The sequence below is a fragment of the Carassius gibelio genome, chromosome B24 (genome assembly GCF_023724105.1).
Source record: "Carassius gibelio isolate Cgi1373 ecotype wild population from Czech Republic chromosome B24, carGib1.2-hapl.c, whole genome shotgun sequence".
In the NCBI taxonomy this organism is placed as follows: domain Eukaryota; kingdom Metazoa; phylum Chordata; class Actinopteri; order Cypriniformes; family Cyprinidae; genus Carassius; species Carassius gibelio.
In genome coordinates this window covers 16277953-16299951 of record NC_068419.1, presented here as the reverse complement: position 1 = coordinate 16299951, position 21999 = coordinate 16277953, and the positions used below count along the sequence as shown (strand labels likewise).

General features: G+C 32.3%; 1 protein-coding gene across 1 annotated transcript; it reads left to right on the top strand.

Annotated features, from left to right (window-relative positions):
- The first annotated feature begins 13240 nt into the window (after window positions 1–13240).
- LOC128013609 (uncharacterized) lies at window positions 13241–15121 on the top strand. Its single transcript, XM_052596725.1, has 4 exons — window positions 13241–13706; window positions 13913–14094; window positions 14616–14745; window positions 14847–15121. The coding sequence occupies exons 1-4, from the start codon at window positions 13522–13524 to the stop codon at window positions 15013–15015; spliced, it is 666 nt and encodes a 221-aa protein (XP_052452685.1). The 5' UTR covers window positions 13241–13521; the 3' UTR covers window positions 15016–15121.
- Window positions 15122–21999: the final 6878 nt, after the last annotated feature.

Sequence of the window (21999 nt, the reverse complement as noted above, 5' to 3'; positions counted from 1 at the left end):
TATTTTTAATATTCAGTGGTTTCATATCGCTGTCATTTTTAGTCTATGCTGCTCTCGGGGCAGTAGTATTCAATAGATTCATATAGCTGTTAAATTTAATATTCAGTGGTTTCATCGCTGTTATTTTTAGTCTATGCTGCTCTCAGGGCAGAAGTATTCAATAGATTCATATTTCTGTTATTTTTAATATTCAGTGTTTTCATATCGCTGTTATATTTAGTCTATGCTGCCCTCGGGGCAGGAGTATTAAATAGAGTCATATTTCTGTTATTTTTAATATTCATTGATTTCATATCGCTGTTATTTTTATGCTGGACTCGGGGCAGAAGTATTCAATAGATTCATATTTCTGTTATTTTTAATATTCAGTGTTTTCATATCGCTGTTATTTTTTAATATTCAGTGGTTTCATATTGCTTTTCTTTTTAGTCTATGCTGCTCTCGGGGCAGAAGAATTCAATAGATTCATATTTCTGTTATTTTTAATATTCAGTGGTTTCATATCGCTGTTATTTTTAGTCTATGCTGCTCTCAAGGCAGAAGAATTCAATAGATTCATATTTCTGTTATTTTTAATATTCAGTGGTTTCATATCGCTGTCATTTTTAGTCTATGCTTCTCTCGGGGCAGTAGTATTCAATAGATTCATATAGCTGTTAAATTTAATATTCAGTGGTTTCATCGCTGTTATTTTTAGTCTATGCTGCTCTCAGGGCAGAAGTATTCAATAGATTCATATTTCTGTTATTTTTAATATTCAGTGTTTTCATATCGCTGTTATATTTAGTCTATGCTGCCCTCGGGGCAGGAGTATTAAATAGAGTCATATTTCTGTTATTTTTAATATTCATTGATTTCATATCGCTGTTATTTTTATGCTGGACTCGGGGCAGAAGTATTCAATAGATTCATATTTCTGTTATTTTTAATATTCAGTGTTTTCATATCGCTGTTATTTTTTAATATTCAGTGGTTTCATATTGCTTTTCTTTTTAGTCTATGCTGCTCTCGGGGCAGAAGAATTCAATAGATTCATATTTCTGTTATTTTTAATATTCAGTGGTTTCATATCGCTGTTATTTTTAGTCTATGCTGCTCTCAAGGCAGAAGAATTCAATAGATTCATATTTCTGTTATTTTTAATATTCAGTGGTTTCATATCGCTGTCATTTTTAGTCTATGCTGCTCTCGGGGCAGTAGTATTCAATAGATTCATATAGCTGTTAAATTTAATATTCAGTGGTTTCATCGCTGTTATTTTTAGTCTATGCTGCTCTCAGGGCAGAAGTATTCAATAGATTCATATTTCTGTTATTTTTAATATTCAGTGTTTTCATATCGCTGTTATATTTAGTCTATGCTGCCCTCGGGGCAGGAGTATTAAATAGAGTCATATTTCTGTTATTTTTAATATTCATTGATTTCATATCGCTGTTATTTTTATGCTGGACTCGGGGCAGAAGTATTTAATAGATTCATATTTCTGTTATTTTTAATATTCAGTGTTTTCATATCGCTGTTATTTTTTAATATTCAGTGGTTTCATATTGCTTTTCTTTTTAGTCTATGCTGCTCTCAGGGCAGAAGAATTCAATAGATTCATATTTCTGTTATTTTTAATATTCAGTGGTTTCATATCGCTGTTATTTTTAGTCTATGCTGCTCTCAAGGCAGAAGAATTCAATAGATTCATATTTCTGTTATTTTTAATATTCAGTGATTTCATATCGCTGTTATTTTTATGCTGGACTCGGAGCAGAAGTATTCAATAGATTCATATTTCTGTTATTTTTAATATTCAGTGTTTCATATCGCTGTTATTTTTAATATTCATTGGTTTCATATCGCTTTTCTTTTTAGTCAATGCTGCTCTTGGGGCAGGAGTATTCAATAGATTCAAATTGATATTATTTTTAATATTCAGTGGTTTCGTATTGCTGTTATTTTTAGTCTGCTGCTCTTGGGGCAGGAGTATTCAATAAATTAATTTCGTTGTTATTTTTAATATTCAGTGGTTTCATATCACTGTTATTTTTAGTCTATGCTGCTCTTGGGGCAGAAGTATTCAATAGATTCATATTTCTGTTATTTTTAATATTCAGTGTTTTCATATCGCTGTTATTTTTAATCTATGCTGCTCTCAGGGCAGGAGTATTCAATAAATTAATTTCGTTGTTATTTTTAATATTCAGTGGTTTCATATCACTGTTATTTTTAGTCTGCTGCTCTTGGGGCAGGAGTATTAAATAGACTCATATCGCTGTTATTTTTAATATTCAGTGGTTTCATATCGCTGTCATTTTTAGTCTGCTGCTCTAGGGGCAGGCGTATTCAACAGATTCATATCGCTGTTATTTTTAATATTCAGTGGTTTCATATCGCTGTTATTTTTAGTCTATGCTGCTCTCAGGCAGAAGTATTCAATAGATTCATATTTCTGTTATTTTTAATATTCAGTGGTTTCATATCGCTGTCATTTTTAGTCTATGCTGCTCTCGGGGCAGTAGTATTCAATAGATTCATATAGCTGTTAAATTTAATATTCAGTGGTTTCATCGCTGTTATTTTTTAGTCTATGCTGCTCTCAGGGCAGAAGTATTCAATAGATTCAAATTTCTGTTATTTTTAATATTCAGTGGTTTCATATCGCTGTTATTTTTAGTCTATGCTGCTCTCGGGGCAGGAGTATTAAATAGATTCATATTTCTGTTATTTTTAATATTCAGTGATTTCATATCGCTGTTATTTTTATGCTGGACTCGGGGCAGAAGTATTCAATAGATTCTTATTTCTGTTATTTTTAATATTCAGTGTTTTCATATCGCTGTTATTTTTAATATTCAGTGTTTTCATATCGCTTTTCTTTTTAGTCTATGCTGCTCTCGGGGCAGAAGAATTCAATAGATTCATATTTCTGTTATTTTTAATATTCAGTGGTTTCATCTCGCTGTTATTTTTAGTCTATGCTGCTCTCGAGGCAGAAGAATTCAATAGATTCATATTTCTGTTATTTTTAATATTCAGTGGTTTCATGTCGCTGTTATTTTTAGTCTATGCTGCTCTCGGGGCAGGAGTATTAAATAGATTCATATTTCTGTTATTTTTAATATTCAGTGGTTTCGTATTGCTGTTATTTTTAGTCTGCTGCTCTTGGGGCAGGAGTATTCAATAAATTAATTTCGTTGTTATTTTTAATATTCAGTGGTTTCATATCACTGTTATTTTTAGTCTATGCTGCTCTCAGGGCAGGAGTATTCAATAAATTAATTTCGTTGTTATTTTTAATATTCAGTGGTTTCATATCGCTGTCATTTTTAGTCTGCTGCTCTAGGGGCAGGAGTATTCAACAGATTCATATCGCTGTTATTTTTAATATTCAGTGTTTTCATATCGCTGTTATTTTTAATATTCAGTGGTTTCATATCGCTGTTATTTTTAGTCTATGCTGCTCTCAGGGCAGGAGTATTCAATAAATTAATTTCGTTGTTATTTTTAATATTCAGTGGTTTCATATCACTGTTATTTTTAGTCTGCTGCTCTTGGGGCAGGAGTATTAAATAGACTCATATCGCTGTTATTTTTAATATTCAGTGGTTTCATATCGCTGTCATTTTTAGTCTGCTGCTCTAGGGGCATGAGTATTCAACAGATTCATATCGCTGTTATTTTTAATATTCAGTGGTTTCATATCGCTGTTATTTTTAGTCTATGCTGCTCTCAGGCAGAAGTATTCAATAGATTCATATTTCTGTTATTTTTAATATTCAGTGGTTTCATATCGCTGTCATTTTTAGTCTATGCTGCTCTCGGGGCAGTAGTATTCAATAGATTCATATAGATGTTAAATTTAATATTCAGTGGTTTCATCGCTGTTATTTTTAGTCTATGCTGCTCTCAGGGCAGAAGTATTCAATAGATTCATATTTCTGTTATTTTTAATATTCAGTGTTTTCATATCGCTGTTATTTTTAATATTCAGTGGTTTCATATCGCTGTTATTTTTAGTCTATGCTGCTCTCGGGGCAGAAGTATTCAATAGATTCATATTTCTGTTATTTTTAATATTCAGTGGTTTCATATCGCTGTTATTTTTAGTCTGCTGCTCTCGGGGCAGAAGTATTCAATAGATTCAAATTTCTGTTATTTTTAATATTCAGTGGTTTCATATCGCTGTTATTTTTAGTCTATGCTGCTCTCGGGGCAGGAGTATTAAATAGATTCATATTTCTGTTATTTTTAATATTCAGTGATTTCATATCGCTGTTATTTTTATGCTGGACTCGGGGCAGAAGTATTCAATAGATTCTTATTTCTGTTATTTTTAATATTCAGTGTTTTCATATCGCTGTTATTTTTAATATTCAGTGGTTTCATATCGCTTTTCTTTTTAGTCTATGCTGCTCTCGGGGCAGAAGAATTCAATAGATTCATATTTCTGTTATTTTTAATATTCAGTGGTTTCATCTCGCTGTTATTTTTAGTCTATGCTGCTCTCGAGGCAGAAGAATTCAATAGATTCATATTTCTGGTATTTTTAATATTCAGTGGTTTCATGTCGCTGTTATTTTTAGTCTATGCTGCTCTCGGGGCAGGAGTATTAAATAGATTCATATATCTGTTATTTTTAATATTCAGTGGTTTCGTATTGCTGTTATTTTTAGTCTGCTGCTCTTGGGGCAGGAGTATTCAATAAATTAATTTCGTTGTTATTTTTAATATTCAGTGGTTTCATATCACTGTTATTTTTAGTCTATGCTGCTCTCAGGGCAGGAGTATTCAATAAATTAATTTCGTTGTTATTTTTAATATTCAGTGGTTTCATATCGCTGTCATTTTTAGTCTGCTGCTCTAGGGGCAGGAGTATTCAACAGATTCATATCGCTGTTATTTTTAATATTCAGTGTTTTCATAACGCTGTTATTTTTAATATTCAGTGGTTTCATATCGCTGTCATTTTTAGTCTATGCTGGTCTCGGGGCAGTAGTATTCAATAGATTCATATAGCTGTTATTTTTAATATTCAGTGGTTTCATCGCTGTTATTTTTAGTCTATGCTGCTCTCAGGGCAGAAGTATTCAATAGATTCATATTTCTGTTATTTTTAATATTCAGTGTTTTCATATCGCTGTTATTTTTAATATTCAGTGGTTTCATATCGCTGTTATTTTTAGTCTATGCTGCTCTCAGGGCAGAAGTATTCAATAGATTCATATTTCTGTTATTTTTAATATTCAGTGGTTTCATATCGCTGTTATTTTTAGTCTGCTGCTCTCGGGGCAGAAGTATTCAATAGATTCATATTTCTGTTATTTTTAATATTCAGTGGTTTCATATTGCTGTTATTTTTAGTCTGCTGCTCTCGGGGCAGAAGTATTCAATAGATTCAAATTTCTGTTATTTTTAATATTCAGTGGTTTCATATCGCTGTTATTTTTAGTCTATGCTGTTCTCAGGGCAGAAGTATTCAATAGATTCATACCGCTGTTATTTTTAATATTCTGTCTTTTCATATCGCTGTTATTTTTAATATTCAGTGATTTCATATCGCTGTTATTTTTAGTCTATGCTGCTATCGGGGCAGGAGTATTCAATAGATTCATATCTATGTTATTTCTAATATTCAGTGGTTTCATCGCTGTTATTTTTTAGTCTATGCTGCTCTCAGGGCAGAAGTATTCAATAGATTCATATTTCTGTTATTTTTAATATTCAGTGTTTTCATATCGCTGTTATTTTTAATATTCAGTGGTTTCATATCGCTGTTATTTTTAGTCTATGCTGCTCTCGGGGCAGAAGTATTCAATAGATTCATATTTCTGTTATTTTTAATATTCAGTGGTTTCATATCGCTGTTATTTTTAGTCTGCTGCTCTCGGGGCAGAAGTATTCAATAGATTCAAATTTCTGTTATTTTTAATATTCAGTGGTTTCATATCGCTGTTATTTTTAGTCTATGCTGCTCTCGGGGCAGGAGTATTAAATAGATTCATATTTCTGTTATTTTTAATATTCAGTGATTTCATATCGCTGTTATTTTTATGCTGGACTCGGGGCAGAAGTATTCAATAGATTCTTATTTCTGTTATTTTTAATATTCAGTGTTTTCATATCGCTGTTATTTTTAATATTCAGTGGTTTCATATCGCTTTTCTTTTTAGTCTATGCTGCTCTCGGGGCAGAAGAATTCAATAGATTCATATTTCTGTTATTTTTAATATTCAGTGGTTTCATGTCGCTGTTATTTTTAGTCTATGCTGCTCTCGAGGCAGAAGAATTCAATAGATTCATATTTCTGTTATTTTTAATATTCAGTGGTTTCATGTCGCTGTTATTTTTAGTCTATGCTGCTCTCGGGGCAGGAGTATTAAATAGATTCATATTTCTGTTATTTTTAATATTCAGTGGTTTCGTATTGCTGTTATTTTTAGTCTGATGCTCTTGGGGCAGGAGTATTCAATAAATTAATTTCGTTGTTATTTTTAATATTCAGTGGTTTCATATCACTGTTATTTTTAGTCTATGCTGCTCTCAGGGCAGGAGTATTCAATAAATTAATTTCGTTGTTATTTTTAATATTCAGTGGTTTCATATCGCTGTCATTTTTAGTCTGCTGCTCTAGGGGCAGGAGTATTCAACAGATTCATATCGCTGTTATTTTTAATATTCAGTGGTTTCATATCGCTGTTATTTTTAGTCTATGCTGCTCTCGGGGCAGAAGTATTCAATAGATTCATATTTCTGTTATTTTTAATATTCAGTGGTTTCATATCGCTGTTATTTTTAGTCTGCTGCTCTCGGGGCAGAAGTATTAAATAGAGTCATATTTCTGTTATTTTTAATATTCATTGATTTCATATCGCTGTTATTTTTATGCTGGACTCGGGGCAGAAGTATTCAATAGATTCATATTTCTGTTATTTTTAATATTCAGTGTTTTCATATCGCTGTTATTTTTTAATATTCAGTGGTTTCATATTGCTTTTCTTTTTAGTCTATGCTGCTCTCGGGGCAGAAGAATTCAATAGATTCATATTTCTGTTATTTTTAATATTCAGTGGTTTCATATCGCTGTTATTTTTAGTATATGCTGCTCTCAAGGCAGAAGAATTCAATAGATTCATATTTCTGTTATTTTTAATATTCAGTGATTTCATATCGCTGTTATTTTTATGCTGGACTCGGAGCAGAAGTATTCAATAGATTCATATTTCTGTTATTTTTAATATTCAGTGTTTCATATCGCTGTTATTTTTAATATTCATTGGTTTCATATCGCTTTTCTTTTTAGTCAATGCTGCTCTCAGGGCAGGAGTATTCAATAAATTAATTTCGTTATTTTTAATATTCAGTGGTTTCATATCACTGTTATTTTTAGTCTGCTGCTCTTGGGGCAGAAGTATTAAATAGACTCATATCGCTGTTATTTTTAATATTCAGTGGTTTCATATCGCTGTCATTTTTAGTCTGCTGCTCTAGGGGCAGGAGTATTCAACAGATTCATATCGCTGTTATTTTTAATATTCAGTGGTTTCATATCGCTGTTATTTTTAGTCTATGCTGCTCTCAGGCAGAAGTATTCAATAGATTCATATTTCTGTTATTTTTAATATTCAGTGGTTTCATATCGCTGTCATTTTTAGTCTATGCTGCTCTCGGGGCAGTAGTATTCAATAGATTCATATAGCTGTTAAATTTAATATTCAGTGGTTTCATCGCTGTTATTTTTTAGTCTATGCTGCTCTCAGGGCAGAAGTATTCAATAGATTCATATTTCTGTTATTTTTAATATTCAGTGTTTTCATATCGCTGTTATTTTTAATATTCAGTGGTTTCATATCGCTGTTATTTTTAGTCTATGCTGCTCTTGGGGCAGAAGTATTCAATAGATTCATATTTCTGTTATTTTTAATATTCAGTGGTTTCATATCGCTGTTATTTTTAGTCTGCTGCTCTCGGGGCAGAAGTATTCAATAGATTCAAATTTCTGTTATTTTTAATATTCATTGATTTCATATCGCTGTTATTTTTATGCTGGACTCGGGGCAGAAGTATTCAATAGATTCATATTTCTGTTATTTTTAATATTCAGTGTTTTCATATCGCTGTTATTTTTTAATATTCAGTGGTTTCATATTGCTTTTCTTTTTAGTCTATGCTGCTCTCGGGGCAGAAGAATTCAATAGATTCATATTTCTGTTATTTTTAATATTCAGTGGTTTCATATCGCTGTTATTTTTAGTATATGCTGCTCTCAAGGCAGAAGAATTCAATAGATTCATATTTCTGTTATTTTTAATATTCAGTGATTTCATATCGCTGTTATTTTTATGCTGGACTCGGAGCAGAAGTATTCAATAGATTCATATTTCTGTTATTTTTAATATTCAGTGTTTCATATCGCTGTTATTTTTAATATTCATTGGTTTCATATCGCTTTTCTTTTTAGTCAATGCTGCTCTTGGGGCAGGAGTATTCAATAGATTCAAATTGATATTATTTTTAATATTCAGTGGTTTCGTATTGCTGTTATTTTTAGTCTGCTGCTCTTGGGGCAGGAGTATTCAATAAATTAATTTTGTTGTTATTTTTAATATTCAGTGGTTTCATATCACTGTTATTTTTAGTCTATGCTGCTCTTGGGGCAGAAGTATTCAATAGATTCATATATCTGTTATTTTTAATATTCAGTGTTTTCATATCGCTGTTATTTTTAATCTATGCTGCTCTCAGGGCAGGAGTATTCAATAAATTAATTTCGTTGTTATTTTTAATATTCAGTGGTTTCATATCACTGTTATTTTTAGTCTGCTGCTCTTGGGGCAGAAGTATTAAATAGACTCATATCGCTGTTATTTTTAATATTCAGTGGTTTCATATCCCTGTCATTTTTAGTCTGCTGCTCTAGGGGCAGGAGTATTCAACAGATTCATATCGCTGTTATTTTTAATATTCAGTGGTTTCATATCGCTGTTATTTTTAGTCTATGCTGCTCTCAGGCAGAAGTATTCAATAGATTCATATTTCTGTTATTTTTAATATTCAGTGGTTTCATATCGCTGTCATTTTTAGTCTATGCTGCTCTCGGGGCAGTAGTATTCAATAGATTCATATAGCTGTTAAATTTAATATTCAGTGGTTTCATCGCTGTTATTTTTTAGTCTATGCTGCTCTCAGGGCAGAAGTATTCAATAGATTCATATTTCTGTTATTTTTAATATTCAGTGTTTTCATATCGCTGTTATTTTTAATATTCAGTGGTTTCATATCGCTGTTATTTTTAGTCTATGCTGCTCTCGGGGCAGAAGTATTCAATAGATTCATATTTCTGTTATTTTTAATATTCAGTGGTTTCATATCGCTGTTATTTTTAGTCTGCTGCTCTCGGGGCAGAAGTATTCAATAGATTCAAATTTCTGTTATTTTTAATATTCAGTGGTTTCATATCGCTGTTATTTTTAGTCTATGCTGCTCTCGGGGCAGGAGTATTAAATAGATTCATATTTCTGTTATTTTTAATATTCAGTGATTTCATATCGCTGTTATTTTTATGCTGGACTCGGGGCAGAAGTATTCAATAGATTCTTATTTCTGTTATTTTTAATATTCAGTGTTTTCATATCGCTGTTATTTTTAATATTCAGTGGTTTCATATCGCTTTTCTTTTTAGTCTATGCTGCTCTCGGGGCAGAAGAATTCAATAGATTCATATTTCTGTTATTTTTAATATTCAGTGGTTTCATCTCGCTGTTATTTTTAGTCTATGCTGCTCTCGAGGCAGAAGAATTCAATAGATTCATATTTCTGTTATTTTTAATATTCAGTGGTTTCATGTCGCTGTTATTTTTAGTCTATGCTGCTCTCGGGGCAGGAGTATTAAATAGATTCATATTTCTGTTATTTTTAATATTCAGTGGTTTCGTATTGCTGTTATTTTTAGTCTGCTGCTCTTGGGGCAGGAGTATTCAATAAATTCATTTCGTTGTTATTTTTAATATTCAGTGGTTTCATATCACTGTTATTTTTAGTCTATGCTGCTCTCAGGGCAGGAGTATTCAATAAATTAATTTCGTTGTTATTTTTAATATTCAGTGGTTTCATATCGCTGTCATTTTTAGTCTGCTGCTCTAGGGGCAGGAGTATTCAACAGATTCATATCGCTGTTATTTTTAATATTCAGTGTTTTCATATCGCTGTTATTTTTAATATTCAGTGGTTTCATATCGCTGTTATTTTTAGTCTATGCTGATCTCAGGGCAGGAGTATTCAATAAATTAATTTCGTTGTTATTTTTAATATTCAGTGGTTTCATATCACTGTTATTTTTAGTCTGCTGCTCTTGGGGCAGGAGTATTAAATAGACTCATATCGCTGTTATTTTTAATATTCAGTGGTTTCATATCGCTGTCATTTTTAGTCTGCTGCTCTAGGGGCAGGAGTATTCAACAGATTCATATCGCTGTTATTTTTAATATTCAGTGGTTTCATATCGCTGTTATTTTTAGTCTATGCTGCTCTCGGGGCAGAAGTATTCAATAGATTCATATTTCTGTTATTTTTAATATTCAGTGGTTTCATATCGCTGTCATTTTTAGTCTATGCTGGTCTCGGGGCAGTAGTATTCAATAGATTCATATAGCTGTTATTTTTAATATTCAGTGGTTTCATCGCTGCTATTTTTAGTCTATGCTGCTCTCAGGGCAGAAGTATTCAATAGATTCATATTTCTGTTATTTTTAATATTCAGTGTTTTCATATCGCTGTTATTTTTAATATTCAGTGGTTTCATATCGCTGTTATTTTTAGTCTATGCTGCTCTCAGGGCAGAAGTATTCAATAGATTCATATTTCTGTTATTTTTAATATTCAGTGGTTTCATATCGCTGTTATTTTTAGTCTGCTGCTCTCGGGGCAGAAGTATTCAATAGATTCATATTTCTGTTATTTTTAATATTCAGTGGTTTCATATTGCTGTTATTTTTAGTCTGCTGCTCTCGGGGCAGAAGTATTCAATAGATTCAAATTTCTGTTATTTTTAATATTCAGTGGTTTCATATCGCTGTTATTTTTAGTCTATGCTGTTCTCAGGGCAGAAGTATTCAATAGATTCATACCGCTGTTATTTTTAATATTCTGTCTTTTCATATCGCTGTTATTTTTAATATTCAGTGATTTCATATCGCTGTTATTTTTAGTCTATGCTGCTATCGGGGCAGGAGTATTCAATAGATTCATATCTATGTTATTTCTAATATTCAGTGGTTTCATCGCTGTTATTTTTTAGTCTATGCTGCTCTCAGGGCAGAAGTATTCAATAGATTCATATTTCTGTTATTTTTAATATTCAGTGTTTTCATATCGCTGTTATTTTTAATATTCAGTGGTTTCATATCGCTGTTATTTTTAGTCTATGCTGCTCTCGGGGCAGAAGTATTCAATAGATTCATATTTCTGTTATTTTTAATATTCAGTGGTTTCATATCGCTGTTATTTTTAGTCTGCTGCTCTCGGGGCAGAAGTATTCAATAGATTCAAATTTCTGTTATTTTTAATATTCAGTGGTTTCATATCGCTGTTATTTTTAGTCTATGCTGCTCTCGGGGCAGGAGTATTAAATAGATTCATATTTCTGTTATTTTTAATATTCAGTGATTTCATATCGCTGTTATTTTTATGCTGGACTCGGGGCAGAAGTATTCAATAGATTCTTATTTCTGTTATTTTTAATATTCAGTGTTTTCATATCGCTGTTATTTTTAATATTCAGTGGTTTCATATCGCTTTTCTTTTTAGTCTATGCTGCTCTCGGGGCAGAAGAATTCAATAGATTCATATTTCTGTTATTTTTAATATTCAGTGGTTTCATGTCGCTGTTATTTTTAGTCTATGCTGCTCTCGAGGCAGAAGAATTCAATAGATTCATATTTCTGTTATTTTTAATATTCAGTGGTTTCATGTCGCTGTTATTTTTAGTCTATGCTGCTCTCGGGGCAGGAGTATTAAATAGATTCATATTTCTGTTATTTTTAATATTCAGTGGTTTCGTATTGCTGTTATTTTTAGTCTGATGCTCTTGGGGCAGGAGTATTCAATAAATTAATTTCGTTGTTATTTTTAATATTCAGTGGTTTCATATCACTGTTATTTTTAGTCTATGCTGCTCTCAGGGCAGGAGTATTCAATAAATTAATTTCGTTGTTATTTTTAATATTCAGTGGTTTCATATCGCTGTCATTTTTAGTCTGCTGCTCTAGGGGCAGGAGTATTCAACAGATTCATATCGCTGTTATTTTTAATATTCAGTGTTTTCATATTGCTGTTATTTTTAATATTCAGTGGTTTCATATCGCTGTTATTTTTAGTCTATGCTGCTCTCAGGGCAGGAGTATTCAATAAATTAATTTCGTTGTTATTTTTAATATTCAGTGGTTTCATATCACTGTTATTTTTAGTCTGCTGCTCTTGGGGCAGGAGTATTAAATAGACTCATATCGCTGTTATTTTTTATATTCAGTGGTTTCATATCGCTGTCATTTTTAGTCTGCTGCTCTAGGGGCAGGAGTATTCAACAGATTCATATCGCTGTTATTTTTAATATTCAGTGGTTTCATATCGCTGTTATTTTTAGTCTATGCTGCTCTCGGGGCAGAAGTATTCAATAGATTCATATTTCTGTTATTTTTAATATTCAGTGGTTTCATATCGCTGTCATTTTTAGTCTATGCTGGTCTCGGGGCAGTAGTATTCAATAGATTCATATAGCTGTTATTTTTAATATTCAGTGGTTTCATCGCTGTTATTTTTAGTCTATGCTGCTCTCAGGGCAGAAGTATTCAATAGATTCATATTTCTGTTATTTTTAATATTCAGTGTTTTCATATCGCTGTTATTTTTAATATTCAGTGGTTTCATATCGCTGTTATTTTTAGTCTATGCTGCTCTCAGGGCAGAAGTATTCAATAGATTCATATTTCTGTTGTTTTTAATATTCAGTGGTTTCATATCGCTGTTATTTTTAGTCTGCTGCTCTCGGGGCAGAAGTATTCAATAGATTCATATTTCTTTTATTTTTAATATTCAGTGGTTTCATATCGCTGTTATTTTTAGTCTATGCTGTTCTCAGGGCAGAAGTATTCAATAGATTCATACCGCTGTTATTTTTAATATTCTGTCTTTTCATATCGCTGTTATTTTTAATATTCAGTGATTTCATATCGCTGTTATTTTTAGTCTATGCTGCTATCGGGGCAGGAGTATTCAATAGATTCATATCTATGTTATTTCTAATATTCAGTGGTTTCATATCCCTTTTTTTTATATTCAGTGGTTTCATATCGCTGTTATTTTTAGTTTATGCTGCTCTTGGGGCAGGAGTATTCAATAGATTCATATTGACTGCTGTGTGTTAAGTCCTACCTCAGATCCTTCAGTGTGTCTTGGAGGGGTGATGTTTCGAAGTCACAACACCTTGCTACTGGGGTTCCTCAAGGCTCAGTACTTGGACCACTTCTCTTCTCCATCTACATGACGTCATTAGAATCTGTCATTCAGAAGCATGCCTTTTCTTATCACTGCTACGCTGATGACACCCAACTCTACTTCTCATTCCCACCAGATGACCCGACGGTAGCTGCTCGCATTTCAGCCTGTCTGAGTGACATCCTAGTGGAAAGTGCTTTAAAAGTGTCAGACTTTCACCAAGCAAAAAGGTTAGTGCATTTTTTCTTTAAATGGGTTTAATTAAAGCAAAATATGCTCTAGATCAGTCCCATTTATTTAAAAAAAAAATAACTTAATGCCATGGTCCAAACCCTTCTTACTTTTGTGTTCCTATGTATCTAAAGAGGATTTTTAAAAGAAAGTACCGCCACCTTTTCAAGATCATTATAATATATGTAACACATTGATATTTCAGATACCTGGTCACATCAGATGAGCTACAGAGAAGATGCTCTCTGCCAGAGAGCTACTCTGCAAACACTATAGTGGCTTATCTCCGGAAGGCCAAGGGACAAAAAAAGAAAATTATAGAGGAGTTGGAGGTGAAGCCCTCAAAGCGTACAAAGTTAACTTCACAGTGCTCCAAACTTTGTGAAGGTAATACTATAGTAGAAGTAATAACTTTAAAGGGAATTCTGATACCAGTATCATAGTTTTGTGCCTTTGAATCACAAAATTCATATTATAGTAAGATTTTATATAACAATATAATTTCAACTGACTTTACACATTATTTGTAACTATTGTTATGCAATTACTATGTATAAACCATGGCACTGTAAGCAGAAAATCATTTTAGCATGCACAAGACATTGAACCTTGAGGTAGGTGGGCTATAACAGCAGCCAATAACAATATTCTGCAGAATACCAGATTTCCACCCCCATAATAAATGGTTATTCAATAGTTTTTTTTTGTTTGTTTGTTTTTTTTTACAGTTCTGTGTAAACACTAAAGACTCTTGTGAGTGAAATGTCCCAGTAGATCAGCATGTTCTGAAATATTCAAACCAGCTCATCTGGCACCCACAACCATGCCATGGTTATTTTTTGAGTGTATCCATAATTAAAAATAATTATATTATTATTATTATTATATTAAATTTAATTATATTTTAGATGAATGCAGAGATCTGGCTGGTGACATCATGTACCTGGCAACAAAATTCATCCCCCAGAAAAAAGTGGCTGAAGCCCTGTTGGAAGAGGGAAATGTCAATGAAGCCATGTTCAAAACAGAAGACTGCAGGTAATTTAGTAACAATTTACTGTTACACTTAACATTAACTAAATTATTTAATACTCAGGTGAACTGGAAAACTAAACAGCTGTTGATATTTTAAATTGCAGGAAGACCATGAAAGCTTTACAAGAAGCTTTGGAGAATAATTGGGAAACATTTGGCCTGGCAACACATGGTCTTGGTCCTGCTGTGATTAAGGGCACTTTTACAATAATTGATGCCTGTCTTAAGGAAAAGATAAGAGCACTGAAATCAAAAGTCTCCAAAGATGAGTAAGATTTCACCCCACTTTATTTAGTACTTCCATTGTTTCAAATGATTGTTTCTTGTTGATTGTCACTGTTCAGCAGTACAAAAAATAAAATAAAACAAAACATTACAAGATGTCTTTTTCATCTGCACTACACATGCTAGCCTGTTTATTATGCTTTTTAGGATACTCAATACAAAGAGCAATTAGAAACAAGTAATTTATATTTTGATTACATTGTCATATCAGATGTTTTGCATCTCATGCAATTTATTAATGGCAGATTCCAAAGAAACTTAATTGCAAACATTTTTTGTGTTTACTAAACACTACAATAGGGTTGTATTGCAAATTATTTTTGCTTTTTTCCTCTTTTCCTTCTGTTTTTTCATTTACAAATGTAATTCATTGTAATTACACGTTTTGCCATTTTTACCTGTTGCCGATAGACATGCAGTGCAGTTATTTTTCTTTTTCTTGACCGAATACTGAAGTTTGAAAAAACTTGTCTGTGTGCCCTCTCTACTGTCTTGTACAGCTCCTTATTTTCAGTGTACGTTTCTGATTGGCTCCATTCTATAAGGTCTCTTAACATAGCCTGAAGTTCAGGTTTTGGCTTTCTGTTGGGTGTTTTCTGGCAATCTGGATGATTAGAGATTAACTCAGAAGGTGTCAGTGGAAGGTAAAGAATGTTGTGAACCAAAATACAGACACATTTTTCATTGTGACTATTTGCCATGCATGTACAAAAATTTGGGCTTTTGTGATTTATAGTTGCGACTCTTCCATCACTTTGAAAGACAGTGAGGTTTTCATCATCTGAGATATACGAATGACTATCGATTATTTTTCTAGCAAGAGTAGACCTGATGTTTTGAGTGTCTAGTCCTTGTTGCTGTGCAACAATTCTCAAGAAAAGTATATGTTTGCACAGAGAACCACTTCTGGATGTTCTGCAGTCACATTTGACCATGACCAAATCAACTTTGTGGGACTGGGTGCTAGTATCTGGTGAAATAACGCATGTCCCGTTTTCATTTATTTTACATTTTTCAAGTATAGTTAATCTATTTAAATAGATTTGGAAGATAACAGTAGATAAAACAATTAACGTTTACCAGTAATATTTGTGGACATCACCACATAGCAGGCTAAGGAGCTGGTCAATCCGCCTGTTAGTGTTCCCCTTCAGGAGCTGATATTTCATTGTGTGGAAGAATCTATGTAGGAAAGACAACCAATTTGCCACAGTAAATATTTAAAAAGGTAGTTATGAATTAAAGTATTTTGACAAATACTTCTGGAACAGAATATTGATTGAATGCAAGTTTTAAACATTATCTTAACAGGATTAGCATACCAAAAAAAAAATGATAAATATGAAAAATGTCCTTCCAAAAGAGTCAGTGACTATAGAAGTCAACTGGGCTAAACAACTGTCAATGTAGCTAATCAACTGTTTGCTTACCCACGTTCTTCAAAATATCTTATGTGTTAAACAGAAGACAGAAATTCATACTGGTTTGAAACTACTTGAGTAAACAACTTCACTGGTTTTAATGATATGAAGAATGCATGTTCATTTTTAAAAATAAATAAGCCTAAAATCCTGTACCTTTCTGCCTTGTTGTTGGTTTCACTGTTTTCATGATTGAATGATCTGCCAAAATTGGACCACAAGTCCCCCAAAGAAATCCACTGATTCTTAAAATATGTTGATACATGTGTACTACCAAGGTAGGAATCCAGCTCTCTGCAAATTGTAGAGGAAGTTTGGATAAACTCATCTTCCTGAAGAACAAAAACATTATACATTCACAATGTTTATAACCTATCAACAGTCTAAAAACAGAAGCTAAAGAATATCTGAGTAGAGGAAGAATCTATCTATAAGGCCTGAAGACTTATTTACAGCTTTGTCAAGCCAGAATAGTGTGGGGAAAAGCTTGTTTTAGGTTATAGCTGTGAAACAGTTACCGTTAAACACGCCTTCATTGTGACCATTGCTTGAATCACCATGTTCCTTTGGCGCACTGGCAGGTTTCCTCCATCTCGTTTTACCAGCCACCTATGCACAGCCTACATGTTAAAATAAATATATTTTTTTAGATTTTATTACCATTATTTGTGTAATTTTGTACAAAATGATTAGAAATTCCAAATCGGGAAGCATAGACAAAGTCACAATTGTGTTTTATAAAGTGAAATACTGAAAAGACAACTAAATAAAACCAAATTTAATTTAATACAGATTCTGAGAAAATGTTAATTGCTGCAGTCTATTTACAAATATTTAATTATTTTTTATTTAATGATTCACTCACATACACACTTTTTTTATTGTTTTGAATAAATGTTTCAAATATATTTGTTTACAGACAATCTGACCATTGCTGTATTAAGTTTCAAATATTTCTACTGTATAGTTTTGGAGAAAACTAAAGCCAAAGTCAACCCCAAGCATCTAAGTGCATAAGCACTTCACATCATGTCCCAATTTCAAGCACTCATAAAAATCTTTGCTTCATAGGTTTGCTCGTTCTTTCAGTTTATTTCTGTTTACAGTCAATCTGTCCATTACTGTATTAAGTTTCAAATATTTCTACTGTATAGTTTTGGAGAAAACCAAAGCCAAAATCAACCCCAAGCATCTAAGTGCATAAGCACTTTACATCATTTCCTATTTTCAAACACTCATAAAAATCTTTGCTTTATAGGTTTGCTCGTTCTTTCAGTTTATTTCTGTTAACAGTCAATCTGATCATTACTGTATTAAGTGTCAAATATTTTTACTGTATGGTTTTGGAGAAAACTAAAGCCAAATTCAACCCCAAGCATCTAAGTGCATAAGCACTTTACATCATGTCCCATTTTCAAGCACTCATAAAAATCTTTGCTTTATATGTTTGCTCCTTCTTTCAGTTTATTTCTGTTTACGGTCAATCTGATCATTACTGTATTAAGTTTCAAATATTTCTACTGTATAGTTTTGGAGAAAACTAAAGCCAAAATCAACCCCAAGCATCTAAGTGCATAATCACTTTACATCATGTCCCATTTTCAAGCACTCATAAAAATCTTTGCTTTATAGGTTTGCTTGTTCTTTCAGTTTATTTCTGTTTACAGTTAATCTGACCATTACTGTATTCATTTTTAAATAATTCTACTGTATAGTTTTGGAGAAAACTAAAGACAAAATCAACCCCAAACATCGAAGTGCATAAGCACTCTACATCATGTCCCATTTCAAGCACTCATAAAAATCTTTGCTTTATAGGTTTGCTCTTTCTTTCAGTTTATTTCTGTTTACAGTCAATCTGACCATTACAGTATTAAGTTTCAAATATTTCTACTGTAGCCAAAATCAACCCCAAGCATCGAAGTGCATAAGAACTTTACCGTACATCATGTCCCATTTTCAAGCACTCATAAAAATCTTTGCTTTATAGGTTTGCTCATTCTTTCAGTTTATTTCTGTTTAACCAGGTTCAACTACCCCCCACTGAAAGTATATCTGAGAGATCCTCAGTGGTACTGAGTTTAATCATGGTTTCAAGACGACCACCTTGAATTTACACTCACACTCCCCTTTCCATAACCCGACTGAGGATTTTTTCTCCACATGAAGATGGAAGATTTACAATATGCACCCTCACAAACAAGTCCCTCTTCTCCTGACCATGGATGATGCGTGCAGTGACAGGAGACCAGTGTCAGGCCTGGATGCCAGGATTCCAGTAACACTGAATTTCACATTTTACTGGACTTTTCAACTGTACTGTTGTTGGGTTTCTCTCTCTCTCTCTCTTCTTATCAAAATTTTTTTTTAACAAAAATGTTGGCAAAACCTTTGTTGTGAGCTATTTCAACAATCATTCTAAGATTTTGTAAAATGCTTGCAATGTCTGTACTTTGATCTCTCTCCATATATAGTATACTATTGTGATGTATGCATGTGTAGAATCGTAATGAAACCTGCATACCATGTTGTGAACTATTTACATTATTGTACTGACAACTGCACACAGAAAGTACATGGTGGGTATCTTGTGTGTGTGTGTGTGTGTGTGTGTGATGTAAAGTAATGTTCCTATTCTGGTTGATAATAAAGTAGTTACTTGAACCAGTGATTCTGCAAATGCAAGGTTTTGAATGCAATATGCATTTTGAACGATGTAAAGAACTGTGTTACAAATAATGACAGTTTTGAGTTTTGTGTCTCCAGTTTAGAAAAATGTCATTGGTGACAAAATGATATGAGAAAAAAAAAACACTGTATTAATATTAATACAGATTAACATTAATAAATCAATTAATGAAACAATGTGTTACATAATGACTAAATAAAAAAAAGGTATTTATTACTTGATCTTTTAATGGGAAAATAAAATTTGAAATTATGAAAAATTAATAAATTAAATTATAATGATAAAATAATAATCAATAAATATTTCACAATGAAAAGGAATGTACAACAACAACTACATAAAACACTATTCATTAAATCAGATTTAATACATTTCAAAATGCACATGCAAATTTTAGTCAAAAAAAGAAAAAACTGGATTCACATATTTTCAGGATTGAATAAGGAATACAGGTTTAATCAGTTATTTTAAAGGCCAATTATGTTTCTAATTTGTCTTTTCATTTCAATGCTGCTTTTCAATTAAGAATCAAATGCTTTAAGTACGTGTATGTGCGCTTTACGTGCGTGCGTCATATATACAACATATATTATGTGTGACCATATACTTGTGTCACAGTTCTGCATTAGAAATAGGCTCGCTATGTTAGATCTTACCTCCTTCGAGCACAACTACATTTTACAAATCATCACACAATAATATTATGACAAGATAAGGTAAACTAACATGGTATTTTTTGTCAAATATATATTTATAGGCAATAGTAGACTAAATGTAACATTTACATTTACATTTAGCAGATGCTTTTATCCAAAGCTATTTATCTAAAAGCTATTTATAGCTATTAAAAAAAAAAAAAAAAGATATTGATTAAACAGCAGATAACCTTCGTAAAGGTTTATGACACAGTATCTTATTACATGATACACTATGCATGCTAATTAAATGTTTGATTACCTGTGCCTGGGATTACTCGTCCTTTAGTGCAGAATATGTATACTTTTCACTAACTTCTTACGCAACGCGGGGATTGGCAGCATGTCAATGATGACTGTCTGTCAGATTGGATAGTTCCACCTCCACCTTTGTACTGTAAAATAGATTATGTAGGTTTAAAACAAGTTTTGGCAATGTTATAAAAGTCATTCAAAAGTAATTATGAAATAATAAAAACAAGATAAAAAAATAAAATACCCTCTAGTCTCAAATATATACATTATATCTATATTTTTAAAATACTGTAAGATTATTATAGCCTGTTATAGTGTGCTATTCTTATTATTATTTGAGTGTCAATAGTAGAAAATGGTCATGTTCCTGTTTAGATGGTGATGTTCCTCATGCATCTGCATAACTCCTTGGTGTCATTCTGCCACAGCCTTAGCTGCAGCTTACTCCTATGTATGGGTAATAATACTATAATTTTTTTTATACGCACCTTTCAAAACTCAATGACACCTTACGGACACAGTATTGACTAATTATCAGAATATTGCAACACAACCCATTTCTAATGAAGAATTTTAAATTACAAGAAAATGAAGTGATATGTGTTATGTAACGTGTTATGAAATTTCACAGTATCCACAGTTAAATATGTAAATTTTAAGCAATACAAAAACAAAAGAAAAAAAAGCAACAAATCCAGCAATAAAGTAATAGATGTACATTATTTTATTATGTGAGTGGATAAGTGTGCAGCAGAGATTCAATAAATGTCAACAGGTGCTGAAGCCACAGTTGACACTGTTGTGCAGTCTGATCAGATGTACGTGGATCCAACTGCATGCTGAAAGTGGTTGTTCTTTAAGATGCACATAGTTGTTCTCTGCAATAAAAAGAGCAAATATTTTATAAACTTTTATAATTTTTTACTTTTAAAGTTAATCTCAATACTATACAATGTAACAGCTCAGTCGAGGAAGAGGAGAAACAACGAATTAAGATTAAAGTAAACCTTAACACAGCAAAGCAAAACAATAAACAAAACAGCAACAAAAAAGGAACAAAAATTACTTTGCAGGCACAATCTAGAACACAACAGCTGCCAGTTTAAGACCAAACTGAAATGTCTATAAAAATCATAGAACTAAGAAACTACAGTATTGGTGAGTAACTAAACAAATAACCATTTCTCAAAAGGATTATGAACATGATCAGTTTGTATGGTTACAAAAATGTGAAAGGGTCATGAATATGGGGTTTGATGTAAAAGGGATAGAATATACTTGGATGCTTGAAGTGACTTTAATGGTAAAATAAGCAAACCTATAGAGGAAAGACTTTTATGAGTGTTTGAAAATGGCGCCAGTGCAAGAATGCACTTTGTTTTTTGGAGTGAATTTGATATTAAGTTTCTCCAAAACTATACAGTGAAAAAATGTGAAACTTAAAGGAATAGTTAGGGTGTCATGATCCGGCCACTGAACTGCCATTAATTCAGCACCAGAAGTCATCATCCACAATACAGACTCTCACACTACACAGTACACCCTGGACTACATTTACCATGCTCCATTGCACCAATCACATTCACCTGATAAAAATCACACCATGCACTTGAGACCAATCAAACACACACACACACACACACACACACACACACACATCACAATCATCAGACACGCTTTATAAGAATTGAACTTTCCCTCACACACTGTCGATTATTGTTCTGCACATATTCCTCCCCTAGCAATAGCAAGCCATTCTGTTGTTTTTTTTTCATACTTTTGTTTAAGTTCATTGTTTTCATAGTCGTGTCTCTTTTTCTAGTTTTCATAGTCTTGTTTAAGTTTATAGTTTTCATAGTCTTGTTTATGTTTATAGTTTTCATAGTCTTGTTTCAGTTTTTAGTTTTCATAG

Coding starts and splice junctions, on each gene's coding strand:
- LOC128013609 (XM_052596725.1), top strand. CDS start 13,522: ATGACGTCATTAGAATCTGTCATTCAGAAGCATGCCTTTTCTTATCAC. Junction 14,095..14,615: donor GTGCTCCAAACTTTGTGAAG/GTAATACTATAG, acceptor ATTATATTTTAG/ATGAATGCAGAGATCTGGCT. Junction 14,746..14,846: donor TTCAAAACAGAAGACTGCAG/GTAATTTAGTAA, acceptor TTTAAATTGCAG/GAAGACCATGAAAGCTTTAC.